General features: G+C 42.9%; 1 protein-coding gene across 3 annotated transcripts in view; it reads right to left on the minus strand.

Moving 5' to 3' along the window:
* Window positions 1-3,272: 3,272 nt before the first annotated feature.
* LOC124866595 (aggrecan core protein-like) overlaps window positions 3,273-22,497 on the minus strand; it is a 29,432-nt gene continuing 10,207 nt past the window's right edge. The window contains exons 13-20 of one of the 3 annotated variants that reach the window (XM_047362454.1): window positions 20,959-22,494; window positions 17,317-17,391; window positions 16,471-16,584; window positions 11,255-11,413; window positions 11,085-11,167; window positions 5,749-5,893; window positions 3,947-4,129; window positions 3,273-3,849 (exon numbers count right to left, since the gene is read on the minus strand). In XM_047362454.1, the coding sequence (XP_047218410.1) occupies window positions 3,767-3,849; window positions 3,947-4,129; window positions 5,749-5,893; window positions 11,085-11,167; window positions 11,255-11,413; window positions 16,471-16,584; window positions 17,317-17,391; window positions 20,959-22,494 (2,378 nt within the window). In that variant the 3' untranslated portion in view covers window positions 3,273-3,766. The remainder of the gene's footprint in view (window positions 3,850-3,946; window positions 4,130-5,748; window positions 5,894-11,084; window positions 11,168-11,254; window positions 11,414-16,470; window positions 16,585-17,316; window positions 17,392-20,958; window positions 22,495-22,497) is intronic. The other 2 variants (XM_047362455.1, XM_047362456.1) reach the window with 2 other exon arrangements.

Genomic DNA, 22,497 nt, shown 5'->3' on the forward strand with positions numbered 1-22,497 from the left:
AAAGAACCTCATTCAGAGGCGAGGCAACACTGACACCAACCCCACCTGTTAGAGAAAACAGAAACTCACCATATTTTTGTTATTCCTGTGAGTCAGATAGATGTCTGTCTGTTGTCTACTGCAGGAACACTGAACTTGATGAGACTCAGGCAAACAGGTGAAAGGTGTTTTAGTCAACCTTACCAAGAGCATCTGGGAGGAGGTCCTGCTGCTGTTGCACTAATGCAGAGGTACAAACACATTACAGTAAAACTCAGCTGCTTGCTTGGTGCAGACATGAAGGTTCATTAGTTCACTCTGCTCTTTGACAATAGAAACAAGTTACACAGACAAGGCCCCACAAGGATGAAACAAAACACATTTTTTCTTCTTTAATTTATATTTTTTAACAACTTTCATTTCTTTTCTCTGTTTTTGCCCCTCAAACAAATATTTGCATTTTAACCAACACTTTTCCAGCATGTTGCTGGTTTTCCTCTACATTTTTCCCACTGTCAATAAGTCTCATGAAATCCAACAGTTTCCGTTTGTCTTCATAAAATAAAAATAAAAACTCAAAGAAAGAACAGTATTAATGCATAATAGGCCGTAAATAGGGACTTTGCAGAAAATGATCTGTTCCTGTACTGCAGAGCCACTGTATGTTTTGTGCTGATGCAGTTTGGCCACCTTTAACTGAGGCAATAAGCATTTACAAGCATTTAGAGCAAATATGTGTCTAAAATTACAGCCAAAGCCAAAAAGCTCCAGATTCTCAAAACACCCCTACTGTGTCTGAAATAATTTAAATATGGAATATCATCTCCTGAAAGCTGGTGGAAATTTAATTCAGGATAAAAAATAGAGAGGAAAGTGATCTCCTTTATGAAGAGGGCCAGGATGTCACAAATTGTATTTTTAAAGGATCGGATCCAGACATCTTGCTCTCGGTGAGGAAATATTATCTCTTTATCTTCGATTTCTTCTTCATCTTCTGTGTTTGTGGCCAAGGGCTGATTAGCTGGAACCTGACCCAAAAACTGGAGCAAGCTGCTTTATCTGTGTCAGAATGACCACAACAGACATGTCTCAGTGTCTTTGGTTTATTATGCAGCAGGTGACAACTTGTTTGAGAGAGGCACAGCCCCCACAAACAGGAACAGTGATACAACACAAGAGCAAAAATGTCATGAAGTGATAGAAGCTGGAGGTTTACAGCGAGGTTCTTTCCTCTGAGGATAAAAACATGAGATAGAACCTATACACTGCACAGCACTGGGGTAGGTGATCAGAGAAAATAAACCCCCCGACATGACAAACTGCAGGTCTCGACCATGTTATCCTCTAAAATCACAAACATGGAGGAGGTTTGTGCTACTGATGCTGCTGTGGTCTGACAGGACAAAGCAGAACTTGTTCAAAAGTTGGTTCAAAAAGTACCAGCTTCTTAACTGTAAAATTGTTTTCTATATTTTGTTAGCCAGATCTACTCACTTTGTATGTCGGTGAAAATCTTTTTGTAATTTAATCTCTGAAAGTCTTTCAAATAAACAGACTTTTGTCCAGAAATTGCCAGTTATGTCTCCACTGAGACCTGAAGAAACAGCAACCTGTGCAGAAGATTAGTGGGATCTAAAAGTAGTATTGGACATATGTTTAAATATTTTGTCATTTTGCTGTATTGTGAGCTTGTATTCAATTTCTTTTAATCAAAGATAATCAGCCTGTTAGCTGTGCATAAAGAGAAGAAACATTGTTCAGATAAAGTATAAAAATAGTTATTTCGTCTGTCCTCAATCTGTCATTAAATTTGTGTTCAATGCTGTTGTCTGTATGCTAGGTGTGCCAGGCCCCAGTTTCTTCATACCGATAACAAATTGGGTTCTTAGCTTTTGTGTAAAGCTAATCCTAGGGTCCCTTTTACCTTGGTACACATGTCCAGTGGACATGCACATCCACAATTTGCAAGAATCATGCAGATCTACATTGGACCAATAAAGGACATACGTTCTGGCAACATGAGTTAAGCAATGCATTGCAGGCAGTTGCTGGAACATAACGCAGTCAGAACGGCAGTCAATGACTATGTCTTGTAGACGCCACTACCAGCACTTCTTGGTGTTTGACAGATGGGACAACTGTTGGCCGTATCAGGAAACTGCCTGGCATGTGATGTGAACAAATTTCACAGTGGGCCAATTCAGTGGTCTCACACTCACTGGTTCCAGTGCCCACACAGGTTGTGTCACATTATCGGGTTCTGCAAACTATTGCAAAACATATGCCCAATGTAATGGCCTAAAATGATAAAAAAAAAAAATTTGTTTTCATCAAGTTGAACTGAGTTTAATAGGTTTTTGGGTCAATGTCCCGACAACATTTACTTATGGACCCTTATGTGTTCAAAGTGCAGCAGATAATAGGTTCCAGATTGGAGTTAAACAATGGCATTCATGTAATTTACAAGTTTGATAAAGGACATTCTGGTTAATAATGGGACTCATTTGGGTCCCAGATGTGTTGTCCAATTTAAACTTTCTTTTTCCATTTAAGCCCTACATAGGGTGCCCATTTGATGTTGGTGATAAGGCCTGAGTCAACCCAAGTGTGTCCCATCCACTGTAAACCCACTTACAGCCCATTCAACCTAAGCAAAATCATTATGGGGCCCACACACACTTGTTGACTTGGTGTGCACTGTAATTCATCTGGCTGGTTTTCTGACTTTCAATAGGAACACATGAAATTGGGACAAATATCCCTCCCAGTTTCCTAATAGTGAGTTTATCAGAACGCGGTGGAACCTGGAGACAGCATAAATTAAAGGGCTAGTTTGTACTTTTTATGTGAGGTTCTGGTAATATTTTCCTTGCCTGTCACAGAAAGATGTTATATCACCGGAGGATTTATTTCATTTCCAACAAAATTACGTTCAATCCAATTCAATTCAGTTTTATTTCTATAGCGCCAATTCTCAACACATGCAAATTCAACCAATCTTCCAGGTTCCCAGTCAGGTTCAATCATTCCAGTTAATCCTGACTATCAACCAGTCAGATTCGGTTTATTATTCAAATTGGATAAAAAGTTTTTCTATCTAAGGAAACCCAGCAGATTGCATCCAGTCAGTGACTTGCAGCATTCACTCCTCCTGGATGAGCATGTAGAGACAGTGGACAGTCACTGGTGTTGACTTTGCAGCAATCCCTCATACTGAGCATGCATGTAGCGACAGTGGAGAGGAAAAACTCCCTTTTAACAGGAAGAAACCTCCAGCAGAACCAGAACCAGGCTCAGTGTGAGCGGCCATCTGCCACGACCGACTGGAGGTTTGAGAGAACAGAGCAGAGACACAAAGAGAACAAAGAAGCACTGATCCAGGAGTACTTTCTATGGGAAGGAAAAGTGAAACATTAATTACGTTGATATGATGTCTTTCTACTACAGGTGAGGAAGTATCACGAATAATAACCTTACAGAACCACACTTCAAAAATCCCCAAAACCCTTTTAATTTATATAGTTTTTATGTTATACAGCCCCACCCTTAATAGGGCATCAGCCTCCATCTGTGTGATAGTTTTACAGTGGACCCTATAATAAGAAAATAAAAAATAACAGCAGCAATTTTACTTAACTCATGTAAAAAACACTCAGATATTAAATATATTTATATTCTGAAAAGGAATGAGGACTTTAAACAAGTGTTACCATAATGTAGCACCCAAAGAATGGGCATTCAAGGATTTGAATTTATATAAAAAAGTAATTTGAAATTTTTATTATTTTTAAACTAAATTAAGTTTATTTGTTTTTGCCTCCCGCTGATGAATTCCCGCTGGTCCTGCCGTGTATTCTGATCTTGGCTTGACTGCAGAGAAGAAGAAAATAAAACACAAAAACTGCTGTTGTAATCTGGAAGTACCTCCTTAAGTGTGTACAGTAGACTACAGGGTGTCTGCTCTCACCATCTGTACACTCCACTTTGGATTTCTCCCACTGCCCGTCAGCCTGACATCGGACCACCGGTAGATGCCGCTGTCGAAATCCTGAGTTGCACTGATAACGGATGATGGAGTTGACAGGATACTTCGGCCTCCTGTTTCCAAACATATGAGCGTTTTTCACCACAGGCGGAGCCCCACAGGACACTGCAGACAACAGCACATTACATGGTATCATAAAAAGCCACTGATTCCTGTAAAAAGCAACACAAATGTTTTACCTACCCTGATGACTCAGCAGAAAAGCTGTTTTCTTTCATTTCAGATAAGTGTTTATTTGAACATATAAGCTGCACCTTTTAGCAATAGCAGACACAAAAAGAGAACAGGAAACTAAAGACTGGTTTGGAAACATGTTCCAAACCAAAGATGTTCTACGTAAATTTATTCATGATTTTGTCCAAGAAATGAAAACCCGTCAAGCTTGGTACATTAGTTGTAGCAGGTTGTGACTGAAGGAACTGTCTGAAGGTTTAACACCATATGTCCTCCAAACACGCTGACTTTGTGGCAATCCTTCTAAGTAGTAGTTCTTTAGACTTCTGTTTTGGGATCACTCTCCTTGGCCATTTTTAAGAGTGGCTTACAGGCTGTCTCATATTTATTCCCCCAGGAAGGAAAAAAGTCATGGATTACTAACAAAAACAGCTCTACAGCAGTTAGAACCTGGACCCTAACTCTTAGTAAGTCATCCTAATCACATTTCCAGTTGGAGCAAAACGCTGCTGTACAACTACTAACTGGAACAATGAGGAGAGAGCATATTACTCCTCTTGGTTTATTCTCTCTGCAGAGGCTGCCTGTCCATTTTAGAGTTCATTTGAATTTTTTTTATTTGTTTTTAAGGCTTTAAATGGTCTTGCCCCTCCCTACCTCTCTGAGCAACCCCACCTGCACTCCCCTTCTCGGTCACTCAGATCAGTTGATCAGCTGTGGCTGGAGGTGCCGAGGACCCAGCAGAGGTTCAGGGGAGATCGGGCTTTAGCCGTTGCAGCTTCCAAACTTTGGAACGTTCTACAAATTAGAAAAGCCTCTTCAGCAGCTAATTTTAAATCTGCTCTTAAAACCCACCTCCTCTCCTTGGCGTTTGACCTGGTGTAAGGTGTTGATTTGAATATTTTTTATTTGTTTCCATTCTTGTCGTATTTTCTAGTTTCTGCTTTTACTTGGATTTTAGTTCTACAATTTTTTTTTTAAATCTCATGTTTTTGTTCATTTTAATCATTCTTGTTGTTCAGCACTTTGTTAAGTACCTGCTGTTTTTAAAGCGCTTTATAAATAAAGTTGGCTTGGCTTGGTTTTCTATTCTTTTCTATTCTAAAGGTTTGTAGAAACTAATGAACTGAAATATAAATTTCTGTGTGTAAGAATATGCAGATGCATTAAAAAGTTGATTAATTTTTGAGTCGTTTTATGCATTTTTATCAAATGTTTGTTACAAATGTGGAAGGTGCTGTAGAGGCAAGTTGACACCCCTTATCTCCAATCATTTGAATTTTACATTTATACAAACTGTTTAGAAAATGATTTTGTTTTTTGTTATTTTGGAACAACAATTAAAGATCTGATCAGTGGTGAAATAATCCCCACATGCTAGAGATCACAGCATAGAAGAAAACGTTTTTCCTCTGTGTATTAACAGGAAACTGTTTGCTAGCTTCTTTCTGTTCATTTGTGCTCTGTGTGACCCCTAGTGGCCACAAACAGGTATTGCTGAAAGCCTTTTGCAGCAGGCTGGATCAGATGTGAGGCGTCAGCCAGCATACCTGGTCCTTTCTTGCAGGTGAAGGGTAGGTGGTAGTTGCAGGGCACGTCGTTCCACTTGCCGCTGTCATGCCAGATCATCACCACGCAGTCCTCTCCTGGGTTAAAGTAGTTATCTGGCTGATTCAGCTTCCAGTTCTCGTATTGCTAAAAAAAGGAATGGGAAGAAATTAGGAGAGATATTATTGTTTGAGACATACCCCTAATTCGGAAGCAGGTCATTTGGAATTTATAGAAAAATGATCAAAAATGTTTGCACTAAGAATTACTAAAAAAATAAAATCGATAAATATGCAGACAATATAAACACCACACTGCCCTAAAAACTAAACCATGCTTAACATTACAATTAGGCTTTACTAAACACGCACATAACCGTAACCTGTTTCCATTTAGCTAAGCTCACTCTGTGCAATGTGGAAACTCCAGTTTACAGATCAACTCTTTTCTCACCAAACTCTGAGCAACAGTGTGATGCTGCCTCCAGCACGTTTCTCAGTAGGGTGGTGTATTCAGGGAGTGGCAAGGCAGTTTTCCACCACATTTGCACGTGAGTCAAAACTTCCAGTTTGGTCTCCTCTGAGTAGAGTACTTTCTTCCACATATTAGCTGTTTTCTCTCTGTGGCTTCTGGTAAATTGCAAACATTACTTCTTATGGCTTTCTTTCAACATTGGCTTTTCTCTAACCACTCTTCGATAAAGGTCAGATTTGTGCTGTGCAAGAATAATAGCTGCCATGTCAGCGGACTGTCCCACCCACAATCACTTTGGGATTGTTTTTATTCTGATTTATGAGATTTCTAAAATACAATGGCCTTGCATTGTTGACTGCCTTGTTATAAGAATTCAGTTAATCTTTAAAGTATTCACAGTGGTCAGCCAAACCCGTGTTCTTCCACACACGCCCTGACCTGCAACAACAGTTCATGGGTCTGGTTGTTTAAGCATGGGGAACATGGAAAAAAAAGACTTCGGTGAGCTTTAAAACTGAAAGGCAGTGTTTATTAAATAAGTTCCACATTATCATCAGGAGTTGTTGAGAAAGCAAAGAGGGATGAAAACTTTGCAACTTCAGAATTATCAACAAAGCACTTACGCCTAGTTGAAACCTGTATAAAAGTTTCCAAGTTACAGGAAACATTAAAAGAAATAACCGTATGGTCCCTGAAAACAACATCTTTTATGTCCAAGTTAGTAAGAGGGAGGCCATAAGTGAAGACTAGATCCAAAGTGTGACCTGCAGTGTGAGTAGGCTCAGACACATATTGGCCGAAATTAGTGTGTATTCACACCAGGAAAGTTCTTTGGTCCGGTTGTTTGGTCCGGACCAAAAGCGAACTTTATTTTTTTCATTTGGTGCGGTTTGTTTTCACATTGTACTTTTTACAATTAACTATTACTTATAAACAAAGCCACGCGGGTGACGATAATTGTTCCCATTGGACAGAAATGACGGGGGCGGGACAGAGCCCAGACCTGGACATTGAGGAAAACATCTGTAGATGTGCTGCGTTCAGCTCCTCTGTTCTGCATATTTATGCCGTTATTAAAGCTGCAATATTATTGTGAGGCTGAAGAGAAGCTCATTCAACACAGACTTTGAGATGTTTCATTTATAATGTTGGAACCCCGTCAGAGAATACGTGCTGAACTACGACGTTCTCTACGTGCTGAACTACGACGTTCTCTACGTGCTGAACGCTGACGTTCTCTACGTGCTGAACTACGACGTTCTCTACGTGCTGAACTACGACGTTCTCTACGTGCTGAACTACGACGTTCTCTACGTGCTGAACTACGACGTTCTCTACGTGCTGAACGCTGACGTTCTCTACGTGCTGAACGCTGACGTTCTCTACGCGCTGAACGCTGACGTTCTCTACGTGCTGAACGCTGATGTTCTCTACGTGATGAACGCTGACGTTCTCTACGTGATGACAGCTGACGTTCTCTACGTGCTGAACTACGACGTTCTCTACGTGCTGAACTACGACGTTCTCTACGTGCTGAACGCTGACGTTCTCTACGTGCTGAACGCTGACGTTCTCTACGTGATGAACGCTGACGTTCTCTACGTGCTGAACTACGACGTTCTCTACGTGCTGAACGCTGACGTTCTCTACGTGCTGAACGCTGACGTTCTCTACGTGCTGAACGCTGACGTTCTCTACGTGCTGAACGCTGACGTTCTCTACGTGCTGAACTACGACGTTCTCTACGTGATGAACGCTGACGTTCTCTACGTGATGAACGCTGACGTTCTCTACGTGCTGAACGCTGACGTTCTCTACGTGATGAAAGCTGACGTTCTCTACGTGCTGAACTACGACGTTCTCTACGTGCTGAACTACGACGTTCTCTACGTGCTGAATGCTGACGTTCTCTACGTGCTGAACGCTGACGTTCTCTACGTGCTGAACGCTGATGTTCTCTACGTGATGAACGCTGACGTTCTCTACGTGATGAAAGCTGACGTTCTCTACGTGCTGAACGCTGACGTTCTCTACGTGCTGAACGCTGACGTTCTCTACGTGCTGAACGCTGATGTTCTCTACGTGATGAACGCCGATGTTCTCTACGTGATGAAAGCTGACGTTCTCTACGTGCTGAACGCTGACGTTCTCTACGTGCTGAACGCCGACATTCTCTACGTGCTGAACGCCGACGTTCTCTACGTGCTGAACGCAGACGTTCTCTACGTGCTGAATGCTGACGTTCTCTACGTGCTGAACGCTGACGTTCTCTACGTGCTGAACGCTGACGTTCTCTACGTGATGAACGCTGACGTTCTCTACGTGCTGAACGCCGACGTTCTCTACGTGCTGAATGCCGACGTTCTCTACGTGCTGAAGGCTGACGTTCTCTACGTGCTGAACGCTGACGTTCTCTACGTGCTGAACGCTGACGTTCTCTACGTGCTGAACGCTGATGTTCTCTACGTGATGAACGCTGACGTTCTCTACATGATGAAAGCTGACGTTCTCTACGTGCTGAACTACAACGTTCTCTACGTGCTGAACGCCGACGTTCTCTACGTGCTGAACGCCGACATTCTCTACGTGCTGAACGCAGACGTTCTCTACGTGCTGAACGCTGACGTTCTCTACGTGCTGAACGCTGACGTTCTCTACGTGCTGAACGCTGACGTTCTCTACGTGCTGAACGCTGACGTTCTCTACGTGATGAACGCTGACGTTCTCTACGTGCTGAACGCCGACGTTCTCTACGTGCTGAACGCAGACGTTCTCTACGTGCTAAACGCTGACGTTCTCTACGTGCTGAACGCCGACGTTCTCTACGTGCTGAACTACGACGTTCTCTACGTGCTGAACGCTGACGTTCTCTACGTGCTGAACGCCGATGTTCTCTACGTGCTGAACGCCGACGTTCTCTACGTGATGAACGCTGACCTTCTCTACGTGCTGAACGCCGACGTTCTCTACGTGCTGAACGCCGACGTTCTCTACATGCTGAATGCTGACGTTCTCTACGTGCTGAACGCTGACGTTCTCTATGTGCTAAACGCTGACGTTCTCTACGTGATGAACGCTGACGTTCTCTACGTGCCGAACGCCGACGTTCTCTACGTGCCGAACACCGACGTTCTCTACTTGCCGAACGCCGACGTTCTCTACGTGCAACAAGCCGGTAGCATTGCTAAGCAACACACAGGTAGGATTACCTTACAACACACACCTTTGCTATCGGCTACGGTGGCTTTTTATGTCAAAAGAGACGAACGGTTTTTGGAGTTGGTTCGGATCGGGGCCGGTTTGTGTTCAGACCATAAGCGAACCGCACCAGAGTCCGTTTGGAAGCGGACCGAGACCACCTCAAAATGTGGGTCTCGGTCCGGTTGTTTGGTCCGGACCAGGGTTCGCTTGAGTATATTCACACCTGCACAAAAGGTCCAGACCAAGGGGGGAAACGAGTTCTGGTCCGTTTAAGCGGACCAAAAGTGGCCAGTGTGAACACACCCTAAGAGTCCATAAGGAAGTCCTTAGCAGAACGATTTGTTGGATCATTTAGATGAATATTAAAGTCCCCAGTATTGATGATCCCATTCAGTTTGAATGTTGATGATAAAAAGTCTGAAAGAAACGAAGAAGATCCAGGTGGTCGATAAATCAAAATGGCATGTATAGGCTCAACTCTGCCTATCTTCATCATGATCATCTCAAAGGAGCTATAAGTACTGGATGAAATCATTTGGCATGAAAGACCCTTTAATAAGTAACAGCTGTACCCCATCCGAGACCTGTCATCCGAGGCGCAGCCATAGAAGAGCACCCTTCAGGACAATGTTCCAGGAGATGTAGAAGCTCATTTTCCTCCCATCAGGTCTTTGCAATGAACAAAAAGTCTAAATTCTCTTTTCAAAACAAGTCATTTAAAATAAAGGACTTGGGGGGGCAGGGGGTACTTGTACCCCCTATGTTTAACTCATCCCTACACCCTTGCCTCTGGGAGTGCAGAAATCAGCCAGGCACCAATGCATCCCTGATTGAATCGCCTGGTTTGGGTCCCGGAGCGATGCCACCATACAGCCTCGTATAGTGGGTCACGGAGGAGATGGTGTCTATCTCCAGCAGTCTACGAGCGAGAGGCGGGGTCCACCCTGGACAGGTCACCAGTCCATCGCAGGGCAACACAGAGACACACAGGACAAACAACCAACAGTTAACCTAACAGGCATGTCTTTGGACTGTGGGAGGAAGCCGGAGTACCCGGAGAGAACCCACCCATGCACAGGGAGAACATGCAAACTCCATGCAGAAAGACCACTTCAGCCCACTCATTAAATATTATAGTTATAGTCAATAATCATAAATCCTTACATAAATCTTTTCATGTTTTTGTATGTTGGGGCTTTTTCTTTCTGGGTTTACCTGTTATCTGCTTATGAGCCAATAGCAACCATTTGTGATGTTTCTGTTTGGTTTGTGGCTCTTCTTTTTTTTCTTTGTGAAAGCTAATAATAATAATTTTGTAAATAGTTTTTTTGGTAAATGTGGTTGATTTGTGTGTTTTATGAAATACCTTCTTCTTTCTTGTTCTTCTGAAAGTTAATCGGTTTTTCTGCAGTTTTGCTTGTCTATGTTGCTTTGTGAGGTTTTTATCAGTAAGTCTATTTTATGAGTTTCTCTGGCCCCTGATGAGCATTTTTAATCTTTTGTAGATCTTCTTCTGCCTTTTAGGTTGGTTATGTACATCTCAGTAAATTTAAATAATTTGAGCTATTTCCGGTTTACAGCATAAACGTTGTTCCTGCCTACAATGAATCATCTGGAAAGCTAAACTGAACTCCTAAATCCACAGTGTGATGCCCATATTCACCAGTGGAGTGCCGTCAGTCCACTGGAAATCGTTCTCCACTGTTTTGTCATTCAGGCCGATCCACTGGTAGTCCTGGACACTAGCTGTGGAGGAGAAACACACTGAGATCATTTTATTATTCCTCATTTTTCCTCACTTCTCTCTGATTATACTCAACATGAAGCACTCACCGCTGACAAACTGTTGCTCCTCTGGTGTGATGATGCTGACCAGGTGTGAGTTCAGGTCCCTGCAGCGTTTCTCTGCCTCCAGCCACTCCTCCCTGTCAGAGATGTGCAGGTAGCAGTTTCCCTGAAACTTTGTCCAGCCGTCTTCACACAATTGCTCCTCTGCAGCCGTGAAACAGATAAAACCATGAAGCAACTCACAGAACTAAAGATGCACTGTCACTGTTTATATTCTAAAATGCAAAAATCATCCATATCTGCTATTTTTCTTTATTTGTCCTGTTGCTACATCTTAATTACTTTGTTTTGGTAATTTGGTCAAAATTATTACTTAAACAGATGTTTTGTTTCATTTTATCCCTAATATAATTGAACTATGTATCAGGATCTGGGTTTGTGTGTGTTTGTGTTTTTTGCTACATGTGCTCATTCTCAGGTGTGCTGGAGCTCTCAGGTGTGCAGGGTGACAGGTGCGACTTGTTCCACTGATTACTAGGAGGAGTACTTAAGCAGGAGGCTGCCAGCACTTCAATGCGAGAGTGTTTTGCCACCAGTGGTACAAACTCGAGCAACACTAAGTCTATGCTTCGTTCTTCGACCTTCGATTAACTTTGTTTTTGCTCTTCTGCAGATTTTGAAAACCTAAGCTTTGGATCTATGTCACTGAGTTTCTGACTTCGTTTTTTGGAAGCTATTCTGGATTATCAAGCCTATCTACGCTTTGAGGATTGCATATCCTATCTTCTGTCTTCGCTTGGATTCGCATCAAGCTGGCAACTTCCTGCTCTCTACGTCTCCTGAGCCAAGCCACAAGCGTACCCTCTCCACCCTCCAACGTAAACCACCGCACATCGAACTAATACCTTTGCTCCAAGCTCATACTGAACAGCACCAACTGAACTCTCTACGGATATTCCTGCCTAAGACCTGGATCCTGAATCTCATTCCCCCTGGCAACCTGACCACCATTACTCAATAAGCCAATCTCTGCATCTTGTTAATCATTTATTCTTAGTTTCGTTACCCGTACTCATCCATTCTCTTCACTTCTTTCCCTACAGTGAGATTCTCGTCAGTTTTCGTTCCTGTTTATGTTTTTTCAATAAAACGGTCTTTATTTTACCTTCTTTTCCTCATTGTTCTCTGTATGTAGGTCAGAGCTATTTCGAATACAATGACACTATGTGACTATGTGAACAGTATTGGATTTAGTTCCCAAATACAGGTCCTTCTCAAAATATTAGCATATTGTGATAAAGTTCATTATTTTCCATAATGTAATGATGAAAATTTAATATTCATATATTTTAGATTCATTGCACACTAACTGAAATATTTCAGGTCTTTTATTGTCTTAATACAGATGATTTTCGCATACAGCTCATGAAAACCCAAAATTCCTATCTCACAAAATTAGCATATTTCATCCGACCAATAAAAGAAAAGTGTTTTTAATACAAAAAACGTCAACCTTCAAATAATCATGTACAGTTATGCACTCAATACTTGGTCGGGAATCCTTTGGCAGAAATGACTGCTTCAATGCGGCGTGGCATGGAGGCAATCAGCCTGTGGCACTGCTGAGGTCTTATGGAGGCCCAGGATGCTTCGATAGCGGCCTTTAGCTCATCCAGAGTGTTGGGTCTTGAGTCTCTCAACGTTCTCTTCACAATATCCCACAGATTCTCTATGGGGTTCAGGTCAGGAGAGTTGGCAGGCCAATTGAGCACAGTGATACCATGGTCAGTAAACCATTTACCAGTGGTTTTGGCACTGTGAGCAGGTGCCAGGTCGTGCTGAAAAATGAAATCTTCATCTCCATAAAGCTATTCAGCAGATGGAAGCATGAAGTGCTCCAAAATCTCCTGATAGCTAGCTGCATTGACCCTGCCCTTGATAAAACACAGTGGACCAACACCAGCAGCTGACACGGCACCCCACACCATCACTGACTGTGGGTACTTGACACTGGACTTCTGGCATTTTGGCATTTCCTTCTCCCCAGTCTTCCTCCAGACTCTGGCACCTTGATTTCTGAATGACATGCAGAATTTGCTTTCATCCGAAAAAAGTACTTTGGACCACTGAGCAACAGTCCAGTGCTGCTTCTCTGTAGCCCAGGTCAGGCGCTTCTGCCGCTGTTTCTGGTTCAAAAGTGGCTTGACCTGGGGAATGCGGCACCTGTAGCCCATTTCCTGAACACGCCTGTGCACGGTGGCTCTGGATGTTTCTACTCCAGACTCAGTCCACTGCTTCCGCAGGTCCCCCAAGGTCTGGAATCGGCCCTTCTCCACAATCTTCCTCAGGGTCCGGTCACCTCTTCTCGTTGTGCAGCGTTTTCTGCCACACTTTTTCCTTCCCACAGACTTCCCACTGAGGTGCCTTGATACAGCACTCTGGGAACAGCCTATTCGTTCAGAAATGTCTTTCTGTGTCTTACCCTCTTGCTTGAGGGTGTCAATAGTGGCCTTCTGGACAGCAGTCAGGTCGGCAGTCTTACCCATGATTGGGGTTTTGAGTGATGAACCAGGCTGGGAGTTTTAAAGGCCTCAGGAATCTTTTGCAGGTGTTTAGAGTTAACTCGTTGATTCAGATGATTAGGTTCATAGCTCGTTTAGAGACCCTTTTAATGATATGCTAATTTTGTGAGATAGGAATTTTGGGTTTTCATGAGCTGTATGCCAAAATCATCCGTATTAAGACAATAAAAGACCTGAAATATTTCAGTTAGTGTGCAATGAATCTAAAATATATGAATGTTAAATTTTCATCATGACATTATGGAAAATAATGAACTTTATCACAATATGCTAATATTTTGAGCAGGACCTGTATAAAACAAACCTTTCTCTGAAAAAAATCAAGACCTATGGAATAATTAATGCTTGGACTCAATTTCAATTAGTATTTGCATATTTAGAAAAAATTGTTTCTATAACCTGTCAAACTGTAAAAGACTAAATGGAAGTTAAAGTCATATTTAATACCCAGAAAGTGAATCTGTGACTTCCAAGCAAAATAACTTATTAAAGATAATAAAGTATCTTGGATGATACAGAAAATTACTTTGGAAGTTCTTGGATACAAAACTGCAAGTTTTAGGACAGTGACCCCAAAATTCCAGGGAAGTAACCTGTAATTTCTGAAGGGGTAATCTGTAACTTCTTGACAATTAATCTGGAAAGTGCCCTGTAAGCCCCAGTAAGGTAACTTGCACATTTCAGGAAGTAATGTCTTTGTTTAGAAAATACCCTGTAAAATATAGCAAAGCAACCTGTAAATTCCTAAAAAATAATCTGTAAATCCAGAGAACGTACCCAATCAGCACCAGGAATGTAGTACGTGTCCTATAATTCCTGTACTCCAGGAAAGTAGTTTATAAGTTACAGAAATGTTATCGGCAAGTTCTGCCAAAGTAATGTGCAAGTTCTGGGAAAGTGAAATGCAAATTGCAGAAAGGTTACCTGTGACTTCCTGTAAAGTAATGTGTAAATTACAGTATTTGTCTCTCTCCATGCACCTTGGAAGCATATAAAGTTGTGCCAGAAACATTTGGATTTGAGTTCTGGGAAAGTACCCTTGTTGCTCTAGGAAAATACTTTGTGCAATTTTGTAATTTGTCAAGTCTGAAAAAGTTGATGGTAAATCCATGGAAGGTATTGAGCAAATTCTGGAAAAGTACCCTGTAAATATTAATAATAAATAAGATCATATGGAAGTTATGAGAAAGTAATTTAAAATAAAAACCAAAAAAACGTCTGCTGGAGGTTTCTTCCTGTTAAAAGGGAGTTTTTCCTCTCCACTGTCGCTACATGTATGCTCAGTATGAGGGATTGCTGCAAAGTCAACGCCAGTGACTGTCCACTGTCTCTACATACTCATCCAGGAGGAGTGAATGCTGCAAGTCACTGACTGGATGCAATCTGCTGGGTTTCCTTAGATAGAAAAACTTTTTATCCAATTTGAATAAATAACTGAATCTGACTGTTTGATAGTTAGGATTAACTGGAATGTATGAACCTGACTGGGAATCTGGATGATTGGATTGAATTTACTTGTAAAGTGCCTTGAGATGACGTGTTGTGAATTGGCGCTATAGAAATAAAACTGAAATGAATTGAATTAATTTGTAACGTGGCCCACCTAACTAAGCAAAAAACCACCTTTCAGGACCCCTCGCAGTTTTCTTAATGTAATGAAGTTTCAGTTGAAGACAGCATGATACACCTGCTTCAACAAACCCGCTAATTGTTGCAGGTGCAAGAGGCAGTAATGGCTAGTTGACACCACCAGCTTTGTGATTATTGTGAACAGAGCAGCTGATGTCCAGGGAAGACTGGAGGGCTGCCTGGCAAGACTGGATGACAGTGTTAAAGACCGCACAGGGGTGGATGGACCAGTTACCTCCTCCACATGTCCAGGCTGCACTGCCTAACTGGACACTCAAATGAACTACAAGCAAGGGAAAAAGAAAACAGCCCATTGGTCCTCTGAAAGGTTGGATGGAAGATGGACCAACAAGGATGGATTACACGTAAACGAACTATATGGAAAGGACAAAGAACCAAAGGATCCAGAGATGCTGCTGCTGTAGATGGAGTAAACTAACTTACCGCGCTCTGCATGCCCACCAGGGGAAGACAAAGTGTTCAGGTAATATCCAACCACAAGCTTGCACTGCGTTAGCAGGTCAGACATAGAGGTATCCCAGCCAGGTTGACCACCACATGCTAGTGATACCAACATTGCAGTTCGAACCATAGAAGAACTCTAGTCTTCGCAGCAGAGCTCACAGCAGCACCCTAACACCACACAGGTACGGTACAACGCAGCAAGCACCGAAACAACAGACATCCCAGCATAATCATTCTGCTAAGGTAAGGCATAAAACGTTTGGAATCTAACCTATAATTTTATGGCAAACATGTTCTGGCAAAGTACCAAGCTCCAATAAACTAATCTGTGAGTTTGGGAAAGTTATTGATAAATTCATGGAAAGCAGCGTTGAAGTAACCGTAAAATAACCTGCAGGTCCTGGGAAAGTACCAAGTAAATACCAGAAGGATGAAGACCACTCCCATACAGCTTTCACTCTTGAGGCACCAGGACTCATCTTCACCTTGAGAACTGCAGCAAGCACCAAGTATACACACTAGCGTCTCTTTAGTGGTTTTTGACTGGCCGGTGTTAGTATTTGTTAGTTGAAGCTGATCTCGTACCGGTCTCACAGCGCTCCCCTCCGTAGCTGGGTAGGCATAAGCATTTGAAAGAGTCTGCACTCTCCACACAGGTGGCTCCATTGGCACAAGGGTTGGGATGGCACACTTCTGCCTCTGGAAAACACGGTGGGCAGTTGACACTACAGTTTCAGCAAGGGCTGATGGCGGAAGAGGGAGATGCACTAGCAAGGTGAAATAATTGGAGATGTGATAAAAAAGACTTTCACACCTCCAAAAAGATTGTGAACATGATAGGTGCTGCAACTTCTGATCCAAACTAGATTTATTGCAATGTCTAGTACATTAAAACGTTTTTTTTTTTCCAAATATCATAGGTAGAACTTTGAATATTTAAAGTTTATGTTTGAATCAAACCTTAGCTGCAGCAGAAGATTATTTTTTAAATTCAGCTGGACGAAAGTTAAGAATGCCGGAATGGTAGCACAAATGTAAAGCAGCAGAGCAGAGCAAGGGCAGTTTTCAGGCAGAGCAGACCAATAAAACAACATACATGTATAAGTTTGACATGGGGGCACTTCACCAGAGCAGAGCTGATGCATGTTTGATCCTGAATGTTAAATCTGCTTTACAAATGCAGAGAAAACGTGAAAACAACACATGAAAAGGCAAGTATGATGCAAATCATGCCAGGACAAGACAATAATATAGGTTTCTGATGGGAAGGTGCAGTGAGTCGATCCATAAACCATTAATACAGTCCCATACAGTGAAGTCTGATGAACAGCATGCACAACAACAACAACACAAAACAGGCAATAAACACATTCATTAATGAACAAAAATGTCAGAGGTAACTAGGGAAGAGGGGGATAAATTCAAGCTTACCAAAGCAGAGAGCAACTCCTTCCTCCACTGTGCATGAAGCATTGCCACAAGGATTTGGTTCACATGGATTGAAGGCTTCAATGACAGTCAGGATTCATCAGTGAACAGTTGTTCTTTATAGCAAATATCAAGTTCTTTGTAAAATATTAAACGTCCGTTATACTGTGCTTGTGCACATTCATTTCTACTGATTGCAGTTGCACTGCTGATTTGCCAGGGTTTCTCCATAGAGGAAGATCTTGGTTTTTCTGTCTTCTAGAAAAGACGTTTTCAAAACGTTACATTCTGGAACACATTTTCACATCGTGCCATTTTCAAAGAAAACGAACGCTGTTGTTGTGTTCATGAACAGTAGAAACGCAACAAAACTTTGGCTTTGTTTTGCTGCTTCTGAAATTAAAATCTGTTCCTCTGTAGAACATAAAGTCTTATTGTTGTCAAACATTGAGTAAGAAGGCTTTGGGTCAGTTTTCCCTTTGGCAGTTTGTACCTCTAGTTTGGTCCAATTTAACTCATAACTTTTTCCAAAAGTTCGGTTTCTTTTCACACAATCATAAACTCCAAGCAAACCAAAACCATGCGAGAACGTTCAGCCTGTTCATTGGTCAGATGTGTCCAGGGCGGAAGCACCAAATATAAAAACAGGAAGCAGATCCTGTGTCCTGAGCAAGTTGGAAACATCAGAATCTGAATCAGCTTTATTGCCAAGTTCGTACATACAAACAAGGAATATGCCTCTGGTACACTTTGCTCTTTTGTTCTGTTTTTGCATTACAGAATATACATATTTACAATGTACAATATACACATATCTAATAAAAAAGGTGCATTTGCAACATCTGTATGCTGTTGTTTTGTACTCTATTAAATGTTCATCAGAGAAACATCCTGGGGGAAGAAACTGTCTCTGTGGCGGCTGGTTTTAGTAAACAGTGCTCTGTAGCGCCACCTGAAGGTAAAACTCTGAACAGTTTATGTGCAGGGTGTGTGGGGTCTGCAGAGATTTTAGCAGCTCTTCTTTTGACCCTTGACCTGTATAAATCCTGGATGGAGGGAAGGTCAGCTCTGATTATTCTCTCTGCAGTCCTGATTATTCGTTGTAGTCTGGACCTGTCCTGTTTGGTGGATGATCCAAACCACACTGAGATGGATGAAGACAGGACAGACTGAATGATGGCAGTGTAGAAGATGACCAGCAGCTCCTGTGGAGTTCTTGAGTTGCCTCAGGAAGTACAGTCTCTGCTGGACCTTCTTCTGAACAGTGTCTATGTGTGAAGACCATCTCAGGTCCTCAGAGATGGTGGTTCCTAAGAACCTGAAGTGGTCCACGGCCGATACAGTGTTGTTGAGGATGGTGAGGGGGGTGTATGGGGGTGGTGTTCTACAAACGTCCACCATCATCTCCACAGTCTTGAGTGGGTTCAGTTCCAGGTAGTTCTGACAACACCAGTGGACCAGCCGATCCACCTGCTGTCTGTATGCAGACTCATCACCATCCTGGATCAGTCCAATGACAGTGGTGTCGTCTGCAAACTTCAGGAGTTTCACGGACGAGTCCGATGAGGTGCAGTCATTTGTGTACAGAGAGAAGAGGAGTGGGGATAGAACACACCCCTGGGGGGCACCAGTACTTATTGATCTGGATCAGGAGAAGATGCTCCCCAGTCTCACCTGCTGCTGTCGGTCCGTCAGGAAGCTGTTGATCCACTGACAGGTGGAGGCTGGGACGTTGAGCTGGGTGAGCTTCTGGTGGAGGATGTCTGGTATGATGGTGTTGAAGGCCGAGCTGAAGTCTATAAACAGGATCCTGGCGTACGTCCCTGGATGGTCGAGGTGTTGCAGGATGAAGTGTAGACCTAAGTTAACAGCATCATCTGCCGACCTGTTTGCTCGATAAGCAAACTGCAGCAGGGGGCCTGTGATGTCTTTCAGGTGCTTCAACACCAGCCGCTCAAAGGATTTCATGACCACAGACATCAGGACTACAGGCCTGTAGTCATTTAATCCTAGGATGGTGGGTTTCTCGGGAACCGGGATGATGGTGGATCGTTTGAGGCAGGAGGGGACCTCACATTTCTCCAGTGATTTGTTGAAGATCCTTGTGAAGATCAGAGCGAGTTGATTTGCACAGGCTTTCAGGCATGATGGGGAGACGTTATCAGGTCCTCCAGCTTTCTGTGTTTTCATGCGCTGAAAGAGCTGTTTACATCTTCCTCGGAGATCTTTAGTGCAGGCAGAGGATCTGAAGGTAGGGGGTTGGTTGCTTTGTGGGAAGAACTTGTTCCTGAATGGGATGTAGAGGAGATGATTTGAGGTGTGAATGGTTTCTTGTCATGTCTGCAGTAGAAGCCATTCAGACGGTTGGCCAGGAGACAACTCTGTTCAGGATGGGTGGAGGGGCTCCTGTAGGCAGTCAGGTTTCTCAGACCAGTCCATACAGCTGAAGTGTCACCAGTAGAAAGGATGTTCTTCAGCTTCTCACTGTAGCTTCTCTTGGCTGCTTTGATCTCCTTTGTTAGTCTGTTCCTGGCCTGCCTGTACCGCGCCCAATCTCCACTGCTGTGAACTTCTTCCTTTTCCCTGCGCAGATTCCTGAGGTGTGGAGTAAACCATGGCTTGTTGTTCCCAAAGGTGCTGAAGGTCTTGGTCTGCACACACATGTCCTCACAGAAACTGATGTATGATGTCACCACATCAGTTAGTTGGTTTAAGTCAGTGGCTGAAGTTTCAAAAACAGTCCAAAAACATGGGGAATTCTGGGTACCATTTCAGATACAATTATTTAACCGGCCGTACCAAAACATTTTTGTGAAGACGTCTTAACAGTCTGATGGGGCTTTGAGCTTTACAAAAAAGACCCCTTTGTTGTCTAGGTTGTTTAGCTACTGCATCCCACAATGCAATGCAAACCTGAATACAGGAAGGTTCTTGGCTCAAGCTCGGTTGCTGTGTCAGGACACGGTCGGATCACCTTCATATCAAAAAGAAATCACTCTAGAGTTCATTTGGAACAGTACCAAGAGCATCTCCTCCAAACTGTCTTGGTACAGTTGTTTGGTCCATACCCTGGTGCGATTGCTATGTTCACATCTACGCAAGCTAACAGCACCAAGGGGGATAGGAACCAGAGTTCACTTTAAATGAGTAAAACACCTCAGGTGTGAAAACACCCTTTGGCTATGGTGTATCTGTTTATTTTTCAATCTTGTGAAACATTTTTATGAAGATGAATTATCAGAAAAATGCTCAGATCTCCAGTATAATTGAAGTCAACTCTATACTAGCTTTGGATTAGTCTGTTTGCATTTATTTTGGTTCTAATCTTAATTTGGTGACTCTTGTCCTCGTCAAACCAAAATAACTCTAGGTGGTCTCCACCTAGTACATAGTCTTTATCAGCATTACAATAAACTATAAGTACATTGAAAAGAAATTACTTTAAATGATCATTTGTAAAATGAACTGGCTCTCTGGTAGGTGTGAATGGATGCATGGTTGGTATGAAACGGCAGTCTCCTGCAGTAGACAGCACCATGTTCCACACCACAAAGTCAGGTATGAAACAACAACAAAAAAGGGCAAAATGATCTACATCCCCAGACACAAACAAGCAAACAGAAACAGGAGATGAGGTTGACCTACCTTCTATGATGTGTGTCATCTGTGGAAAGGCTGGTCTGGCTTCTGCAGGAGGAGCTGCCAGTCCTGCAGGAACAATTGTTGGACCTGGAGTCATATAAACTCTGGACTTTTCTATCAGTTCAGCTCCATGAATATTTTCCTCTGTTCCTGTGGTGGGCTCTGTAACTGCTGGGTCAACTAATGGAGTGAGTAACATTACCACAGATGGATCAGAAGAATCTCCAGAAGAAACCCCTAACATCAAGGAGTTGTCCTTAAATGAGTCCTTGTCTCCATCACCAGAGTAGGAACCGGTGTCACCCCTTGTGACTCCACTGTGCTCCACTGAGCCCTCTCCAAGCTCCAGAGGCATTTTATCCTGACCAGTTATTTCTGTCATTAGACCTTCAGTGAGAAATGTAACATAGCCCTCATCTCTGGCTGTAGGTGTTTCAGATCCTGAGAACCCAGATCCAGAAACAAAAGACCCAGAAGTGAAACTTGAGATTCCAAATCCAGATATCTGCACCCCACTTCCCTGTTCAAAGCTGTAGAATACACCTCCAGAGGCCTCCTCGTGTTCTCCAGAAGTTGACACAATAAGTTCCGTGAAGCCTGAACCCATGAAAGTCAAACCAGTAAAGAACTCAGAACCACTTCCAGAGCTTGACCCACTGTGATCACTACTCAGAGTCCCAGATCCTGATAAGTCTCCAGAACCACTGAAATCCAGTGGGCCTCCACTAAGCTTGTACTCTTTCTTGGCAATAGTTGCATCAATCAGTTTGTCATCTATCAGTAAGATCTGAGCATCTGCACTTCCAGAAAAGGCTCTAGATTGTTCACTTCCACTTCCAGAAGAAGATCCTGATGGAAAACCATTAAAACCTGAGAACTCCTGGCCCAAGATAAAACCTGATGTCATGTCAGTGAGACGTCCAGTTTGCACAGAACGGTATTCTGAAGAATCTTTATCAATGGAGTCAAATCTAGACCCAGACCCGGACCTGTCTCCACTTTTACTCAGCACTCTGGAACCAGCTCCGGACAACAAAGGAAAGATAAAAATTCCTGTGCTTCCCTCTCCAGCTTCTTGAAGTTCTCCTAAAGTGAAGCCTTCTCCTGATACAACACTGTCAGCTCCAGAGAAAACAACTGTGATGCCGGATCCCACTTCACTGAGTCCTGATCCCGAACCAGCTGCACTTCCCAAACCGGATCCTCCATTGGACAACACAGTCTTTCCAAACCCATCTTGGTCTCCAGAACCAGACAGATCTCCGGAGATAATCTGGTATCCAGAACCAGACGGTTCTCCAGAAGTAATCTGGTCTCCAGAACCAGACAGTTCTCCAGAGATAATCTGGTCTCCAGAACCAGACGGTTCTCCAGAGGTAACCTGGTCTCCAGAACCAGACAGATCTCCGGAGATACCCTGATCTCCAGAGCTGGACTGTTCTGCAGAGGGATCTCCTTCAGAGCCTGAATCAAAGTTTGCTGAACCAGAGCCAGAACCTGACTTCTCCACAGGGATGGGAGGAACGATGAAGGAAGCATCTA

Source organism: Girardinichthys multiradiatus, chromosome 4 (genome assembly GCF_021462225.1).
Source record: "Girardinichthys multiradiatus isolate DD_20200921_A chromosome 4, DD_fGirMul_XY1, whole genome shotgun sequence".
NCBI classification, from domain to species: domain Eukaryota; kingdom Metazoa; phylum Chordata; class Actinopteri; order Cyprinodontiformes; family Goodeidae; genus Girardinichthys; species Girardinichthys multiradiatus.